Below are 17,164 nucleotides of genomic sequence, written 5' to 3'. Positions count from 1 at the left end.
CGAGGACATCCCCCCACCCCAGAAGCGGGTGAGGGCGCCCCTTCATACAGAGGAGGATTTGTCCGCAGATCCGGACTGGCCGGTCTTTGATTTACCTGACCATGGCTTCTTGGAATTTCCAGAAGACCTGAACAGCTTCCCTTTTTCTTACAACATACATGAACACCAGGTCTTGAGCCATCTGGTCCATTCGTTCCAGCAGCGCTGGGGGAGCTGCTCAGCTTCCAAGTTACCTCTTAGTAACTTCACCCATTCAGTAACCGTCTGTGACACCATGACATTCACAAATATTGGTTTCAAAATGGAACCCTGCAAGCATGTGCAGATGGCGGGACAGAGACTCCACTCGCCTATCCACAGGGTACGCAAAGGCCGGGGATTCTTCCACTGGAACCACAGTAGACTTTTACAGCCTGGAAACCGGGTGATATACCTTAGGTGGCACGGTCCACCTAGTGGAAACTGTATCTGCAAAAGGATAATGGCGTTTAAAGCGCTTAGGCACCACTAGCATGTGCTTGATGCACCGCCATTGTTCATTGACAATATCGTCAAAAAATGCCGGACAAGGGAACACCTTGCCCGATTTTCGGGATATGAGGGAGCCAAAAGACAACTGAGAACCCGACGCTGCAGATTCATCTGTCAATTTTAAAGTTTCCCGCACTGAAACTAGAAGTGCTTCCACCAATGCGCGTTCCCATGCGGCGGCAGACAAGGACAGGTCCTCTTCACCATCAGATTGTGAAGACACCGACCCTTCAGGGTGGGGAGCATCTGCGGCAGCCAAATCTGCCTAAGAATCTGAGGAAACTACCGAGGGAGGCGAAGGCAGAGGGCGTTTGTGGCTAGCAACGCTTTTACATACAAAATCTACCTTAGACACAAGGCTTTCCAAGACTGCTGTAAGCGTAGACAGGGGCTGCGACCCAGAAGGTTCCACAGCTACTCCTAGGGGTCTGTAGGTGAAATAGTACCCTGGGACTCCATATTACACTGATATGAAAAAAAATGCACTGTAATTTTAAAAGTCGCTAAATCGCGATCACAATGGTAACTTAGAGGTATACCTAGTCCCAATCCAATACAAGCTGATAGCAGAGTGGGTGAGAAAACCTACAGGGGACCCCAGAAAAACATTACCAGACCACTCAGGAGACTGCCAGCACGTTCTGGAGAAAGTGAAAAGTTCCTTCACAGGAAAGGACAAGCACAGCCTGTCATAGATAGATCTTTATGTTACATGCCGTTTGCCTATCCAGCTATTGTGGACTACAACAAAAAGGCCGCCCAAAGCATTTCTATGGGGAACTAACGAAAAATGTCTGCCCATGCATTTCAATGGGAGAATAGAAAGCATGAATCTACTGCAAAATGACGGCCCCCACGGCGCACCATGTGGTCTCCCGGACACCCCCGAGGGAGTCCCAGACAAGAGGCATCAGAGAGTCCCTATGAAGGGACCCCACCAGGACGAGGCCACCCCGAAGAAAAAAGCAGCCACGGCCACAATATTTCTGCCCCCCCCCCAGAGGTAGGATCTGCTATGCATAGGGGAAAAGACTTGGAGGGGGTAGGCCTAGTATCCCAGAGGCCAGGAACCGAGGGAGCCCAAAGGATCAGACTATTACAGGAGGGGGCCCATGTCCACCCCGAGACCACCAGAGGATCGGGGGGAGAGTATTACTCACCATACCACGGTACCAGGTAGGCGCCACTCCGCACAGATCACTTCCCACCCAGGGTCGGGGTGCTGCCAGCCGGGGGGTACGCTGCGACTCAGGGCGTTCCAGGTCGATCGCGTCCCAGCGAGACGTGTCAACTCACAGGCTCGTCCCCATCCATCGGGGCTCTGTTGTGGCGAGGCCTAGTTTGGAACTATAACCTGCTCACGGTCGTTGGCCAGGCTGGGAGACTATAAGGATCTAGAATATCCAGTCTGAAACCACAGCTGGCTTTTGCTTGTAGTTTTTAAGGAACTAACTATTGGAAAAAAAAAAAAAAAAAAAAATCACAAAATAACAATTTTCCCTATTTAGCGAAGACCGAAATCCCAGCAGGGAACTTGGTCCTATTCCTAAACTAGGCAGAAACAAAATAGATAGATGCTGTAGCAGAGTGTGTGGGGTTATGCCTGCAGGGACACCCCTCATAGGCGTGGTAAAGCTTTTTCCTGCCTAGTGCCTATTAGACTGATTGGCGGAGCATAACCAATGGTTTAAGAAGATATGGAGCTGCATCTGTTGATGAACAAAAGAGAAATGAATTACCACAAGGAAATCGCTAATTAATTTAGGTCATTTTACTCCTCCCTGTACAACTTATATTCCAAAGATCCTCCCAGAACTTCCCACTCTCAGCTAAACAAGATCGAGGTGTATATCACCATCTCATTTTATGCATGAAGGTAAAAACCTTCTGTGTTCAGCAGCCCCCCTAAAACTCACCCAAGCCTAATCCCAGTCCAGCGATTTGCACTAATGCTTTGGCTCCCCCAGGTCTCTCCCTCCTCCTTGGCTGAGATAGCAGTGGCAGCCATTGGCCAATGAGGAGAGAGTGGGGGCAGGGGCGAGTTGGGCTCTGTGTGTGAATGGACACACAGAGAAGCAGCTCGGTAGTGAGCCTGCTCGGGTGCCCCCATAGCAAGCTGCTTGCTGTGGGGGCACTTGGCAGGAGAGCCAGTGCAGGACCTGAGAAGAAGAAGAGCAGGGCTGTGCAAAACCATTACACAGAGCAGGCAAGTAGTTTAGTTAGTTTTTTAAAAAAAAACTTTAATATCACAAGAAATTTGTCACCTCTTGAACTCAGCTAAGGCCTGTCTCCCTCTGAAATGTAAAGGCCCTAATCCCCCATCAATAAAACTTTGGTTGGCCAAAGTCAAGGACATAAACCAATTGGAGGACCTTGTTCACTCTTCTCATTATAAGCATGAAACTTACAAGAAACCCCAGTTCTACTGGAACTCCAATATTTTTTTCTAAAGGGAGGAAAAGCATGTTAAGCTGGAGATCCTTAGGCTTAATGTACACGGGAGGTTTTCAAAAGTCCTTTGAACGCTGGAATTTCACAGCTATATAAAGGACGTTTAAAACGTCCGTTGTGTCGCATTTGCATGCCGTGTTTAGCAGCATTTAGCAGGCGGTTGCGCTCAGATCCGTTTTAGAGGTCAAAAAATCATTCCTCTTTAAACAGTAAAAACGTAAGCGCTAAACGCGGGTGACCGCGTTTGATCGCGTTTTGCGTTTAAAACGCCTGTAAACGCACGTTCTGAACATCCTGAACGCAAATAATTGCTTTCCAAAAAACGACACTGAACTAAATAGCCTCTAAATGACTGTAAACGACTCATGGACAGATAAAATAACATAGAGGAGGGTTCAGGGGCTTCTGAAAAAAACGCCCAACTGCTCCTAAACGTCGGTTTACAAGTAGCAGTGTACATGAGGCCTTACAATCTCACTCTAGGATAGCCTCCTCCTGGGAAAGTTTGCCCATCACAAAACCGCCCTCCTTTTCATAGCATTCCCTCTTCTCCCCCTTTTTCTCCCCCCTTTCTTTTTCCTCACACACTAACCCTTTTCTTAATTCTCCCCTCCACCACCACTTCATTCCTAATCCTGCAAAAAAAAAAAAAAGAAGAGGGTTTGTATGGTTCTTGTTCACATCTATGGATTGTCTTTTCCACTTGTCCTTAATGGGTCTCCGTTTTCTCTTTTTACGGTATACTTTACATGGGGGGGTATCCAACCTGGCCCAAGACCGCTACGAGTGCAGCCCAACACAAAATCGTAAACCTACTTAAGAATGTTGATTTTGGATTTTACATTTTTTGAAAAAATGGGTTTACACTTAGCAAACACATGCATCCGAAGAATAATTACACAGTGTCTCTTTACTGGACTTTTAGGAGTTTTAGCTTACCAGAGAAAAATCTCCCACTCTTCACAATCATGCCTTATTCATGTCATCAGTTTTTGGCAACACCTACATTTGTGAGAAACTATTTTCAAACGCACAAAGAGAAAAATTAGAACCAAAATATCTGATGAGCACCTTGAGAATTCATTGAGAATTGCTACTACATCCATCCAACCAGATATTGATGCATTAGTTTATCAAAAACAATGGCAAATAACCTACTAGTTTTAACGTTGCCCTCTTTTATTTAGAACAAAAAAATATTACAAAAATTAGGTTTTATTACTCAGATAAGTATTTTATCTATATTAGTGATCATCAACTTGTGATCTGCCCAACTTTTTCTACTCATCAGCTATCCTTATTGTTCGTGTATTTTATGTGTGGCCCAAGACAAATCCTCTTCTTCCATTGTGGCCCAGCAAGGTCAAAAGGTTGGACACCCCAGCTTTACATTGTATGTACATACTGTATTTTGGAGACAACACATTCCTCATAATGTACATTCAGACCTTTTAACTGTTTTGTACGAACCTGAAAAAAAACCAATATTTCCAAAAAGATCCTCATCTTTTTGTTCAAGCTTTGTGAACTGAGCTTACAGTCTGTACATAAAAGTGAGCTCAACTATGTTCCTTTCTCAAGAATGGCTAACAGTGACAGACAACTGTTTGTACAAACATGATTTCCTATCAGATCCAAAAAGATTATGAACAAACCTTCCTACATCCTTAGAAGTGATAGTTATTTGTGTAGAGAAGTAAAGAAGCCACTACAAGCACAAAACATTCATATCAAAAACTTGAAGGACCTAGTAATTAGGGTCACAAAGAGGGAAAGAGACAAAAAGGATGTACAGCCGTGGCAAAAATTTTGAGGACACAAATACACCGCTCAAACAAATTAAAGTAACACTTTGAAAACACATCAGATCTCAATGGGTAAAGCAATTATAGTGGATATCTATACTGATAGTGACTGGGTAATGTGTTAGGAACGAAAGGATGCCACATCATTTGATGGAGCTTAAAAGGATCAACCTACAGAGGGCTGAATTCAAAGACACCCCAAAAATCAAAGTGAAAAAATGATGCAGCAGGCTAGTCCATTTTGCTGAAATTTCATTGCAGCAACTCAAAATGGTACTCAGTAGTTTGTGCAGCCCCCGCATGCTTGTATGCATGCTTGATAATTTCGGGGCATGCTCCTAATGAGATGACGGATGGTATCCTTGGTTATTTCCTCCCAGATCTGGACCAGGGTATCACTGAGCTCCTGAACAGACTGAGGTGCAACCCTATGGAATCGGATGGACCAAAACAAAAATGTCCCAGAGGTGTTCTATTGGACTTAGGACAGGCGAGCGAAGCGTGGGGGGCCATTCAATGGTATCAATTCCTTCATCCTCCAGGTACTGGCTGCATACTCTCCCCACGAGGCAGGGCATTGTCGTGCACCAGGAGGAACCCAGGACCCACTGCACCAGTGTAGGGTCTGACAATAGGTCCAAGGATTTCATCCTGATACCTAATGGCAGGGTGTCATTGTCTAGCCTGTAGAGGTCTGTGCGCCCCTTCATGGATATGCCTCTCCAGACCAACACTGACCCACCACCGAACAGGTCATGCTAAACAAAGTTACAGGCAGTATAATGTTCTCCACGGCTTCTCCAGACCCTTTCACGTCTGTCAAATGTGCTCAGGGTAAACCTGCTCTCATCTGTGAAAAAGCACCGGGCGCCAGTGGCAAACCTGCCAATTCTAGGGTTCAATGCCAAATGCCAATCAAGCTCCACGGTGTCGGGCAGTGAGCACAGGGCCTACTAGAGAACGTCAGGCCTTCAGGCCACCCTCATGAAGTCGGTCTCTAATTGTTTGGTCAGAGACATTCATACCAGTGGTCATTTTGTAGGGCTCTGGCAGTGCTCATCCTGTTCCTCCTCGCCCAAAGGAGCAGATACCGGTCCTGCTGATAGGTTAAGGACCTTCAAAGGCTCTGTCCAGCTCTCCTTGTGTAACTGCCTTTCTCCTTGAATCTCCTCCATGCTCTTGAGACTGTGCTGGGAGACACAGAAAACCTTCTGGCAATGGCACGTATTGATGTGCCATCCTGGAGGAGTTGGACTGCCTGTGCAACCTCTATAGGGTCCAGGTATCGCCTCATGCTACCAGTAGTGACACTGATCCTAGCCAAATGCAAAACTAGTGAAAAAAAGTCAGAAAAGAGGAGTTGGGGAAAAAAAACGTAATTGGCCTCCACCTGTAAAACCGTTCCTGTTTTGGGGGGTCATCTCATTGTTGCCCATCTAGTGCACTTGTTAATTTCATTAACGCCAAAGCAGCTGAAACTGATTAACAACCTCCTATTCTATTTACCTGACCAGATTAATAACCCAGGAGTTTAATTGACTTGATGGTATACACTGATTAAAAAAAATGTTCCTATAATTTTTTTGAGCAGTGTATTAAAATGATTGTAAAGTATCTTTTTTTTTTTTTTTTAAACAACAAACATGTTATAATTATCTGCTATGTTGCAGTGGATTTGCACAGCAACAGCTCTTTGCAGCTCCTAGCCCCTCCCTTTAGTCGAGTGCCCCCACAGCAAGCAGCTTGCTTTGGGGGCACCCTAGCTGAGCTGCAGCTCCATCTGTCTATTTAGACACGGAGCTGCCGTGCGCCCCCCCTATTGGCTGACTGACTTTGATTGATAGCCGCTAGAGCCAATGGTGTGCTGCTGTGTCTCAGCCAATCAGAAGGGAGAGCCCCGGACAGCTGAGGGACTCCTAGACATCACTGGACAGAGATAGGGTTCAGGTAAGTATTAGGGAGTGCTGGGGAGGGTGCTACACACAGAAGGTTTTTTATTTTAATGTATAGAATGCATGAAGATAAAAAAAACCTTCTGACTTTAGGACTCCTTTAATTTTCACAAAGTCTGCTGCTTCAGTGTTTTTAGATCTTTTGTCAGATTATACTATGGTATACTGAAGTATAAGTACAAGAATTTCATAAGTGTCAAAGGATTTTATTGACAATTACATTAAGTTTATGCAAAAAGTCAATATTTGCAGTGTTAACCCTTCTTTTTCAAGACCTCTGCTATTTGCCCTGGCATGCCGTCATTTAACCTCTGGGCCACATCCTGACTGATGGCAGCCCATTCTTGCATAATCGATGCCTGGAGTTTGTCAAAATTTTTGGGGGAATTTTTTGTATTCACCCACCTATTGAGGATTGACCACAAGTTCTCAATGGGATTAAGGTCTGGGGAGTTTCCTGGCAATGGATTCAAATTTTCCATGTTTTGTTCCCTAAGCCACTTATTTATCATTTTTGCCTTATAGCATGGTGCTCCATCATGCTGGAAAAGGCATTGTTCGTCACCAAACTGTTCTTGGATGGTTGCGAGAAATTGTTCTCAGAGGAGGTTTCTGTACCATTCTTTATTCATGGTTGTGTTCTTTTTTGTTTGAGTGAGCCCACTCCCTTGGCTAAGAAGCAACCCCACACATGAATGCTTTACTGTTGGCATGACACAGGACTGATGGTAGTGCTCACCTTTCCTTCTCCAGACAAGGTTTTTATCTGGATGCCCCAAACAATCAGAAAGGGGATTCACCAGTGAAAAGGACTTTACCCCAGTCCTCAATAGTCCAATCCCTGTACCTTTTGCAGAATATAAGTCTGTCCCTGATGTTTTCCTGGAGAGAAGTGGCTTCTTTGCTGCCCTTCTTGACACCAGACCATCCTCCAAAAGTCTTCTCCTAACTGTACATGCAGATTTACTCACACCTGCCTGCTGCCATTCCTGAGCAAACTCTGCACTGTTGGTGCCCCGATCTAGCAGCTTAATCAACTGTAAGAGACAGGCCTGGCACTTGCTGGACTTTCTTGGGCGCCCTGAAGCCTTCTTTACAAATGCAGTGGAATTTTCTTTTATGGGATTAAGTTCATTTTCATGGCAAAGAGGGACTTTGTAGTTAATTGCCATTTATCTGATCACTCTTCATAACATTCTGGAGTATATGCAGATTGGCATCATAAAAACTGAGGCAGCATACTTTGTTAAAATGAGTATTTGTGTCATTCTCAAAACTTTTGGCCACGGCTGTATGAAAGAAAAAGCTGTTTTAAATGCTAAAGTAAGCTAAACAAGGAACAGCAACTGTATGCCCCTTTGTAACAAACAAATTGAGATGCTGCCAAATGCAAATATACACCGATCATCCATAACATTATGACCACTGACAGGTAAAGGGAATAGAATTGATTATATTGTTACTATGACACCTGAAAGCGGGTGGGATATACAGTGGGCACGGAAAGTATTCAGACCCCCTTAAATTTTTCACTCTTTGTTATATTGCAGCCATTTGCTAAAATCATTTAAGTTCATTCTTCTTCCTCATGAATGTACACATAGCACCCCATACTGACACAAAACCACAGAATTGTTGACATTGTTGCAGATTTATTAAAGAAGAAAAACTGAAATATCACATGGTCCTAAGTATTCAGACCCTTTGCTCAGTATTTAGTAGAAGCCCCCTTTTGATCTAATACAGCCAGGAGGCTTTTTGGGAAAGATGCAACAAGTCTTTCACACCTGGATTTGGGGATCCTCTGCCATTCCTCCTTGCAGATCCTCTCCAGTTCTGTCAGGTTGGATGGTAAACGTTGGTGGACAGCCATTTTTAGGTCTCTCCAGAGATGCTCAATTGGGTTTAAGTCAGGGCTCTGGCTGGGCCATTCAAGAACAGTCACGGAGTTGTTGTGAAGCCACTCCTTCGTTATTTTAGCTGTGTGCTTAGGGTCATTGTCTTGTTGGAAGGTAAACCTTCGGCCCAGTCTGAGATCCAGAGCACTCTGGAGAAGGTTTTTGTCCAGGATATCCCTGTACTTGGCCGCATTCATCTTTCCCCTTGATTGCAACCAGTCGTCCTGTCCCTGCAGCTGAAAAACACCCCCACAGCATGATGCTGCCACCACCATGCTTCACTGTTGGAACTGTATTGGACAGGTGATGAGAAGTGCCTGGTTTTCTCCACACATACCGCTTAGAATTAAGGCCAAAAAGTTCTATTTTGGTCTCATCAGACCAGAGAATCTTATTTCTCACCATCTTGGAGTCCTTCAGGTGTTTTTTTAGCAAACTCCATGCGGGCTTTCATGTGTCTTACACTGAGGAGTGGCTTCCGTAGGGCCACTCTGCCATAAAGCCCCGACTGGTGGAGGGCTGCAGTGATGGTTGACTTTCTACAACTTTCTCCCATCTCCTGACTGCATCTCTGGAGCTCAGCCACAGTGATCTTTGGGTTCTTCTTTACCTCTCTCACCAAGGCTCTTCTCCCCCGATAGCTCAGTTTGGCCGGACGGCCAGCTCTAGGAAGGGTTCTGGTCGTCCCAAACATCTTCCATTTAAGGATTATGGAGGCCACTGTGCTCTTAGGAACCTTAAGTGCAGCAGAAATCCTTTTGTAACCTTGGCCAGATCTGTGCCTTGCCACAATTCTGTCTCTGAGCTCTTCAGGCAGTTCCTTTGACCTCATGATTCTCATTTGCTCTGACATGCATTGTGATCTGGAAGGTCTTATATAGACAGGTGTGTGGCTTTCCTAATCAAGTCCAATCAGTATAATCAAAACACAGCTGGACTCAAATGAAGGTGTAGAACCATCTCAAGGATGATCAGAAGAAATGGAAAGCACCTGAGTTAAATATATGAGTGTACCCGCAAAGGGTCTGAATACTTAGGACCATGTGATATTTCAGTTTTTCTTTTTTAATAAATCTGCAACAATGTCAACAATTCTGTGTTTTTCTGTCAGTATGGGGTGCTATGTGTACATTCATGAGGAAGAAGAATGAACTTAAATGGTTTTAGCAAATGGCTGCAATATAACAAAGAGTGAAAAATTTAAGGGGGGTCTGAATACTTTCCGTACCCACTGTATTAGGCAGAAAGTGAAAATGTTGTCCAAGAAGTTGATGTGTTGAAAGTAGGAAAAAAATGGTTGTGCAGCTTGTCGTGTATGGGACTGCACAGCCACAGACCAGTCAGGGTACCCATGCTGACTTGTGTCCACAGCCAAAAGTGCCTACAATGGGCATGTGAGCATCAGAACTAGACCATAAAGCAATTGAAGAAGAAGGTGGCCTAGTCTGATGAAAAAGGTTTGTTTTACATCATGTGTACAGTCAGGTGCGTGTGTGTTGCTTACCTGGGAAAGAGCTGCAGTATGTGAAGAAGGCGAGGCAGTGCGATGCTTTGGGAAATGTTCTTCCAAACCTTGGGTCCTGCCATTTCTTTGCATGTTACTTTAACAAGTACCACCTACCTAAACATTGCTGCTGACCAAGTACCTCATAGAAACAGTATTCTCGAGTTGCAATGGCCTCTATTAGGAGGTTACTGCGCCCTACCACATTGCAAAAATGGTTCAACAATGGTTTTAGGAAGACAAACGAGTTTGAGGTGTTGATTTGGCCTCAAATATTCAAGATCTCAATCCAACGGAGGCCCCACCTCGCAACTTACAGGATCTGCTGCTGATGGCTAAATATCAGATACCACCACATGCTTTCAAGGTCTAGAGGCGTCCATGCCTCGACACGTCAGGGCTGTTTTCATGGCAAAAGGGGGACCTACTCAATATTAGGTCATCCCAATATATTGTTATGGTGGGTGATCATAATGTTATGGCTGATTGGTGTATATTTTTATTGCAAGTTTGAAATAGATGTTGAACACCACAGATGAAGAGCAAGGGAAGTCAAATCTAACTATCTTTTCCTTTGTCAAGTCAATGCCTAAATGTTTTTTTTCTCAGATGTTCAAATTTTCCACTAAATGTACAAAATGAGTTTGACACCAATATGTTTATCCGAATAAAGGAAATGGATCATACTTTTACACAGTAAACAGTTCTGAAATATAAATACTACTGAGCTCCCTTCATGCAAGTTCATCAGAAGGTGAGCCAATCGCAGACAGCGTAATATGTCCTCCAATGTCTATGTACTGAATAGTAAAACATACTGATTTTTCCTGACAGCAAAACCTTTTCTAAATAGTAACAGCTTATTCCTCTGGGAGGTTCAGCCGAGATAGCACCTAGGAGTCTCAGCAATTAACAGGCTTGTGCTGCCATCATTCAAAGAAAAAATAGCACATGGAAATGGAGATAAATCCCCACACCATGAAGCATAAATGTATTATTTATATATATAGAATACATATTTAATTTGAAATGAAATGGCAAGTGACAAGACCTAGGTTTCACATTAGAATGCTGGGTCATGTGTGATGTTTTCAGACAGTATACTGATTGAAAAAAACAGGGCTTGTGAAATATGTGAAAGGGTAGCAGAGTAGATGTCATCTCACCACTGATGTACAACATAGCCGTGTATAAGCCACTTGGCACTGCCTGAATATTCCAAACTCCAATTAAAATGAAAAGGTAGACCTTTTCTTTTAAAGCGGAGTTCCGGCCTATTTTGCAACTTTAGTGATTCCTGGAGTGCTCGCTATGCTGATCAACAATTGGGCATTTTAAAAAAATTTTCAGGGTCCCTTGCCTTATTTTCAGGGCATTTTTGATTGTACTTCCTCCTTCTCCCCCCCTTCTGTGGCCATGGCCACCAACATCACTTCTGCCTTTGCATTGCATCCTGGGAGCTGTTTGTCATCACTCCCAGGAGGCTGGAATCAGGAAGAACTCCCAGACCACTCCCTGGAATCAGGAAGAAGGACGCAGCAGATTACACTGCGGCTTCAGATGCCCACATCCAAGATGGCCACGCCCAGACAGCGTTTTTAAAAGTAAGATTTTGACTAAAATCCAATACTGTACACCTTGTAAGTATGAGAATAGCGGTTCTGTAAAGGGCGATGGATTAGTATTATAGGGGTATTTTTATTTAAAAAAGGTATTTGAGGCTGGAACTCCGCTTTAAGGGAGCTGAAACATGCTAATATGAGCTCTTAGACCCTGTACAACTAAGCATCAAAGTGGGACAATTTATGCACATTCCTGATGCTCACTGAGCACTCCCAAAGCAGAAAATAGGGTCAATTTATCACAGAGACCAGCTACTGCCATCTTTACATCCTGACCTGAAAATCTCCCATGCACTGACAGGCATGCGCAGTAGCTCCCTATAAACTTCTATGGGACCATATCCCGAGACCAGACTTTAGGAGTTAGTTCCACAAGAGCTTTTGTGAATCTACTGAGCAGACGTGTCCATTATTTTTTTGGGGATGTGGACGCTTGATCAACATAAGCATACACCTGGAGTAGGGGGGTTGCAAAAACAACCTTACTACAGGACACAGCAAGGGACACAGGCATCAAATACTGAAAAATTAAAGCGGTAGTAAACCGTTGCAATAATAAAAAATGAAAAAAATTCCCCTGCAAAATAATAGCATAATGTGCTAGTATGCATCGCATATCAGCACATTATGAAATACTCACCTTAAAATGAAGACATCAAGCGGTGCGCTGTCACTGCAGAGAGGGCTTCCATCTTCCCTGGCCTCCTTCCAGGTTCGCATACTCCGGGCGTGTGAGTGACTGGGGCCGCGATGACGTCATTGCCACGCATGTGCACAGGAGCCCTCGGTTACGGCACGGTGCTCTGAAGGCACAGTATGCCAGACCGTCAGATCGCATGTGCTGGTGACATCACTGGCTGCATCCTGGGTGAATATCTACTAAACTTATTATAGGCTTTCCTGTAGGTTAAAAAAAAAAAATCACAAAAAGCGAACTTTACTACCGCTTTAAGGGCCAATTTAGACTGGAACAGACAGCTGCTAAGGGCTTTACCTCTCCGGCAGCTGTCCGTTCCCGACCGCGGTAGGGGGCAGTGTGGTGCGCGACTCATCACATCACACACAGCTCCCTTTTTTTTTGTATAAACTTTATTTAAAGTGTACAAAAGTTTACTTTATTCATGTCACTGTACAGCAGAATGATGTACTGTGCTGCTGTACATTGCCATGCGATTCTGTAAAGTGCGCTGCCAAAAAATGCAGCGTTTCTGCATTTTATTGCAGCGCACGGCAGAGAAGCCATGCACTGCATTGCAGTGTGAATGAGCCTTTTACAATGCAGTAAAACTGCTATCACAAAACTATGTGTATATTCCCCCTTAAAGTAGAAGTATGGCCAAAGCTTTTTTGGCTATACTTCTTTCCTCTGTCGATCACCGCTGTGATCCATTTTCAGCCAACAGCAGGCATCACAGAGCCAAGCCAGGCTCTGAAAAGATTCCAACAATATGGTTAGGATCTACCAAGAAGCCTGAACCTGCAGCTGTTTCGACCTCACAGCAAACCATAGAGAGCCACTCCCGCCCCCTCAACAGCCCAGCTCTCCAAAAAGCGCCAGAGGAGGGGCAAAGCAGAGAGTCGTTGACTGACAGTCACCAGGTTTTTGCAGACTCAGGACTGGCAGCTGAATGATCAGCAGTGTTTGATCTCTCAATTCTTGGTCTTAGAGGTGGCAGGGGACAGCTGTGGATGGGATCAGTGCTGCAGCCACCTATGTATTATTTCTTTTTTTTTTTGATTCCCATACTTTTATTTTAATAGAAGCTTTCTAGCTGGGAATAGAGCAAAATAAAGCAAGCATGGGCTTTGAAGAGGTGCAGAGGACTTTATCTAAGTTTAACCACTTGCCAACCAGCCACTGTACTTATACTGCGGCAAGTCGGCTCTGTCCCGCGAAATGATGTACCTGTACGTCACTTCGTGAGACAGCTAGTGGGGGTGCATGCGCGCCGCCGGAGGTGTGCACACGTAACATTTTCCACAGGGGGAGCCAATCAGCAGGCGCGATGTCCGCCGGGCACTCGCGATTACACCCGTGGAGCCAGAATGGCAGTAAACACGGCAGACCGCTGTTCTGTCAGTGAAGAATACAGGGATCCTGTGTTCTTCCTACTTAGGAACACAGGTCTCTGTGTTCATCCAGCAAGTCCACTCCCCACACAGTTAGAAAGCACTTCCTAGGGACACATCTAACCCTTTGATCGCCCCTGGTGTTAGCCCCTTCCCTGCCAGTGTCATTAGTATAGTAGCAGTGCATATTTTTAGCACTGATTACTGTAGTAATGTCACTAGTCCCCCCCAAAAGTGTCAAAAATGTCAGTTAGGTATCCAATGTGTCCTCCGCAATGTCCCAGTCCCACTTAAAAAAAAAAAATAATATCGATGATCACTGCCACTACTAGTAAAAAAAAAAAAAAAAGAAGACAAATCTTTCCCCTAGTTTGTAGATGCGATAACTTTTGCATAAACCAATCAATATACACTTACTGGGATTTTGTTTTTACCAAAAATATGTAGCAAAATACATATTGGCCTAAATTGATTAAAAAAAAATAGATTTTTACTTTTTTTTTTTATTGGGAATGTTTTATAGCAGAAAGTAAAAAATATTGTTTTTTTTCAGGATTGTCGCTTTTTTTTTTTGTTTATAGCTCCAAAAATAAAAATCGCACAAGTGATCAAAGACCACCAAAAGAAAGCTCTATTTTTTGGAAAAAAGGACTTCAATTTTATTTGGGTACAGCATTGCACGACCACGCAATTGTCAGTTAAAGTAACGCAGTGCCGTATTGCAAAAAATGGCCTGGTCATTAAGGGGGTCAAACCTACCGGTCCAAAAGTGGTTAAGCAACTATCCTTAAGATAATTTGTGATGTGATTTTCACATTTTTACATATTTGCTATCACATATTTTTTGTTATTGTATTAAATGAAGAGATAAGAAATCTTCCATGTAGTGGTTTTTAATTTAGGCAGGTAGGCAGAGAAAGCGTAGTTGTAGGTAACCGAATGACTATTAAAAACATTGGTACATTTTATAAAATAACAAACTTTTTTTTTTTTTTCATGATGTGGACACTTCCTTTTGGCTGTCCAGCAGCGAGGTCCTCTCAGGATCCAGAGGAGTGATGTCAGCGGAAAGTATTGTAAGGGACCAGTGTACTTACTGTGAACCAACTTTAGGGTATCCTCCCTGGCATCTATGTCCTCCATTCAATGTATTCCACTGAGGATGCAAGTCAGGCTAAGAGTCCGCCCTGACTAAATGTAATCAGCAGGACAAGGAGAGAAAAATCTCAGCCACTGCGCACCATACAAGCCAAGCGTGTAATAGGTGATAACAGCCTCTGGCCAAACTCCAGCCAGGCCACTCCCCAAACAGGTTTCGTCCCACCCAGGCGTGGCTTGGATGGGAGTTAGGCAGAGGCGGTTATCACCCATTACACGCTGGGCATGTATGCTGTGCTGTGGCTGAGATTCTTCCCTCACAGACTAGTGGACCCATTGCAGCGCTGGATTAGAGGTCCCCCACACCTCCAAATAGCAACAAGGAACCTGGATGGTAGGTGAGTAGATGTTTCTTCACCAGAGAAGATAAAGTTGCTTCCACACTGTCAGGCTAGTCCTCTGGCTTCAGACGTTTTTGGGTCGGCAATGACCATAACAAATCACCTAAAAAGGGAAGTTCTGCTTTTCATTTTCACAACACCTACCTAAATGCAGAAGGGGGTCTGCTGTCTGGTGTCCTTGATGAAAGTGGTCCAAAGAGTTTCCTCTGATCCTCTCTGGGTGTAAATGGCCTTTGGGTTCTTAGTGTCCTCAAAGAATTCCTTGCTTCGTTTATTATTTCAGCACTTGTCTTTTGCACTGAAGCAGGAGGCTTGTAAAAGGGGTCTGTTTTTCGATCACGTGATGAATTCATTGTCTTCTTGCTAGAACTGGCATTACCTAAAAGTTAAAGACAGGCCTTGATCAATCTTACTCAGAACTAGGAGCAAGCACTAGACAACCTGCATATGACTACATAGGTAGCTGAAAATATATAAAGTGGTATTAAACCCAAAAACAAAAAAAAAGGTTAAAAAATTGCAGCTTACCAATTCAAACGCTGCATTTACCCCTGAGCAGAATGATTTTCAGTTTTCAGGCATTTTGTTTTGAAGCAAACATTTACACATGCATTCAAACTTCGGGCATTTTTGTTTTAGCAAATGAAAAATGATATATATATATATATATATATATATATATATATATATATATATATGCGACCTCTTGGCGGCTGGGCCTTGGCACCGAGCAGCTTTATATTTGTGTGCAATAGCGGCAATAGAGCTGTGCCGAGAGCACGCACCCTGCCTGCTCCTGGCGACTAACGGAAAGCTCCAATGCGCTGCTTGCGATCGGAAACTTTCTGATTATGTGACCACCCCGACAGCCAATCATGGCGAGCCATATGACCATAAGGCTCCCTCCCCATTCTAAATCCCTTAAAGTACCGGTAGGTGCCAGCTTTGAGGGTTTAATCCTAGTACCCATGGGCCAAATGTCGGCCCGTGTGTACTGAAGTTGGGCCGGTTTTTGTTGAAGGGGCATAACTGAAAAAGGTCTGCCAATCAGCTCCCACTCTCAGCAAATGGCTGAGAGTGCGGACCAGAGTGTTCAGTGTGTCAGAACACAATAGAACAGCAGGGGAGATCACTGTACTAATGTCGGATAGTTAGTACAGCAGCTCCTCCTGAGCTGTCAGTTATTTATTTATTTAGCCCTGCTGTGTTGAACAAAAAAAAGCAAAAACTAAGAGTGTGTACTAGGCTTTACAAGTCTACACTCACTAATGACCAGCTCTCCACGACAAGCTCTATTCACCATGTAACAATAGGACAAAGGTGCACGTCCCCGTGCAGTGTGAGGAGCCGTTTGTTTATCCAGCGCTGAGCTGCATGCAAGCAGCCCATATAAAATGAATAGATTCACATCGGCTGTACAGACTCAACCGCACAGCCAAGTTTGACAGGCATGCACTGGGTGTACAGGCTCTGAGTTGGAGTCTTTGCACCTTTCCATTGCGTACCTGTCAAACTCTATTCACTTGTATGGGTTGCCCGCAGCTCAGCGCTAGCACAAACAGATAAAGAAACAATCGGCTCATCACTAGGGATGGGCTCAGGCATGTTCGAATTCTAGTCCCAACCTACCTAAGCAATCCTGCCAGGGAGCCCTCACTGCACACCGCTAATCACAGGCACTGAGATATTTCCCCATCTGTGCAGCTGCGGTCTGGGAAATGTCTTACAGTCTGTGATTAGCGGAGTGCAGTGTCGGCTTCTTGGCGGGATCAGGCATGTCGGAACTCAAACACGCCGAGCCCATCTCTACTTGTCCAATAGGGCTGATGTGA

At 44.3% G+C, this 17,164-nt stretch overlaps 1 protein-coding gene across 1 annotated transcript in view; it reads right to left on the bottom strand.

Moving 5' to 3' along the window:
- The window catches only part of ARMC2 (armadillo repeat containing 2), a 189,688-nt gene extending 173,982 nt beyond the window's left edge, over window positions 1–15,706 (bottom strand). Inside the window, exon 1 of the mRNA XM_082250903.1 lies at window positions 15,477–15,706. Within this exon, the coding sequence (XP_082107029.1) occupies window positions 15,477–15,685 (209 nt within the window). The 5' untranslated portion in view covers window positions 15,686–15,706. The remainder of the gene's footprint in view (window positions 1–15,476) is intronic.
- Between the last annotated feature and the right edge of the window lie 1,458 nt (window positions 15,707–17,164).

Source organism: Pelophylax lessonae (genome assembly GCF_965119305.1).
Source record: "Pelophylax lessonae genome assembly, chromosome: 3".
Taxonomy (NCBI): Eukaryota; Metazoa; Chordata; class Amphibia; order Anura; family Ranidae; genus Pelophylax; species Pelophylax lessonae.
This window is presented reverse-complemented; position numbering and strand designations above follow the sequence as displayed.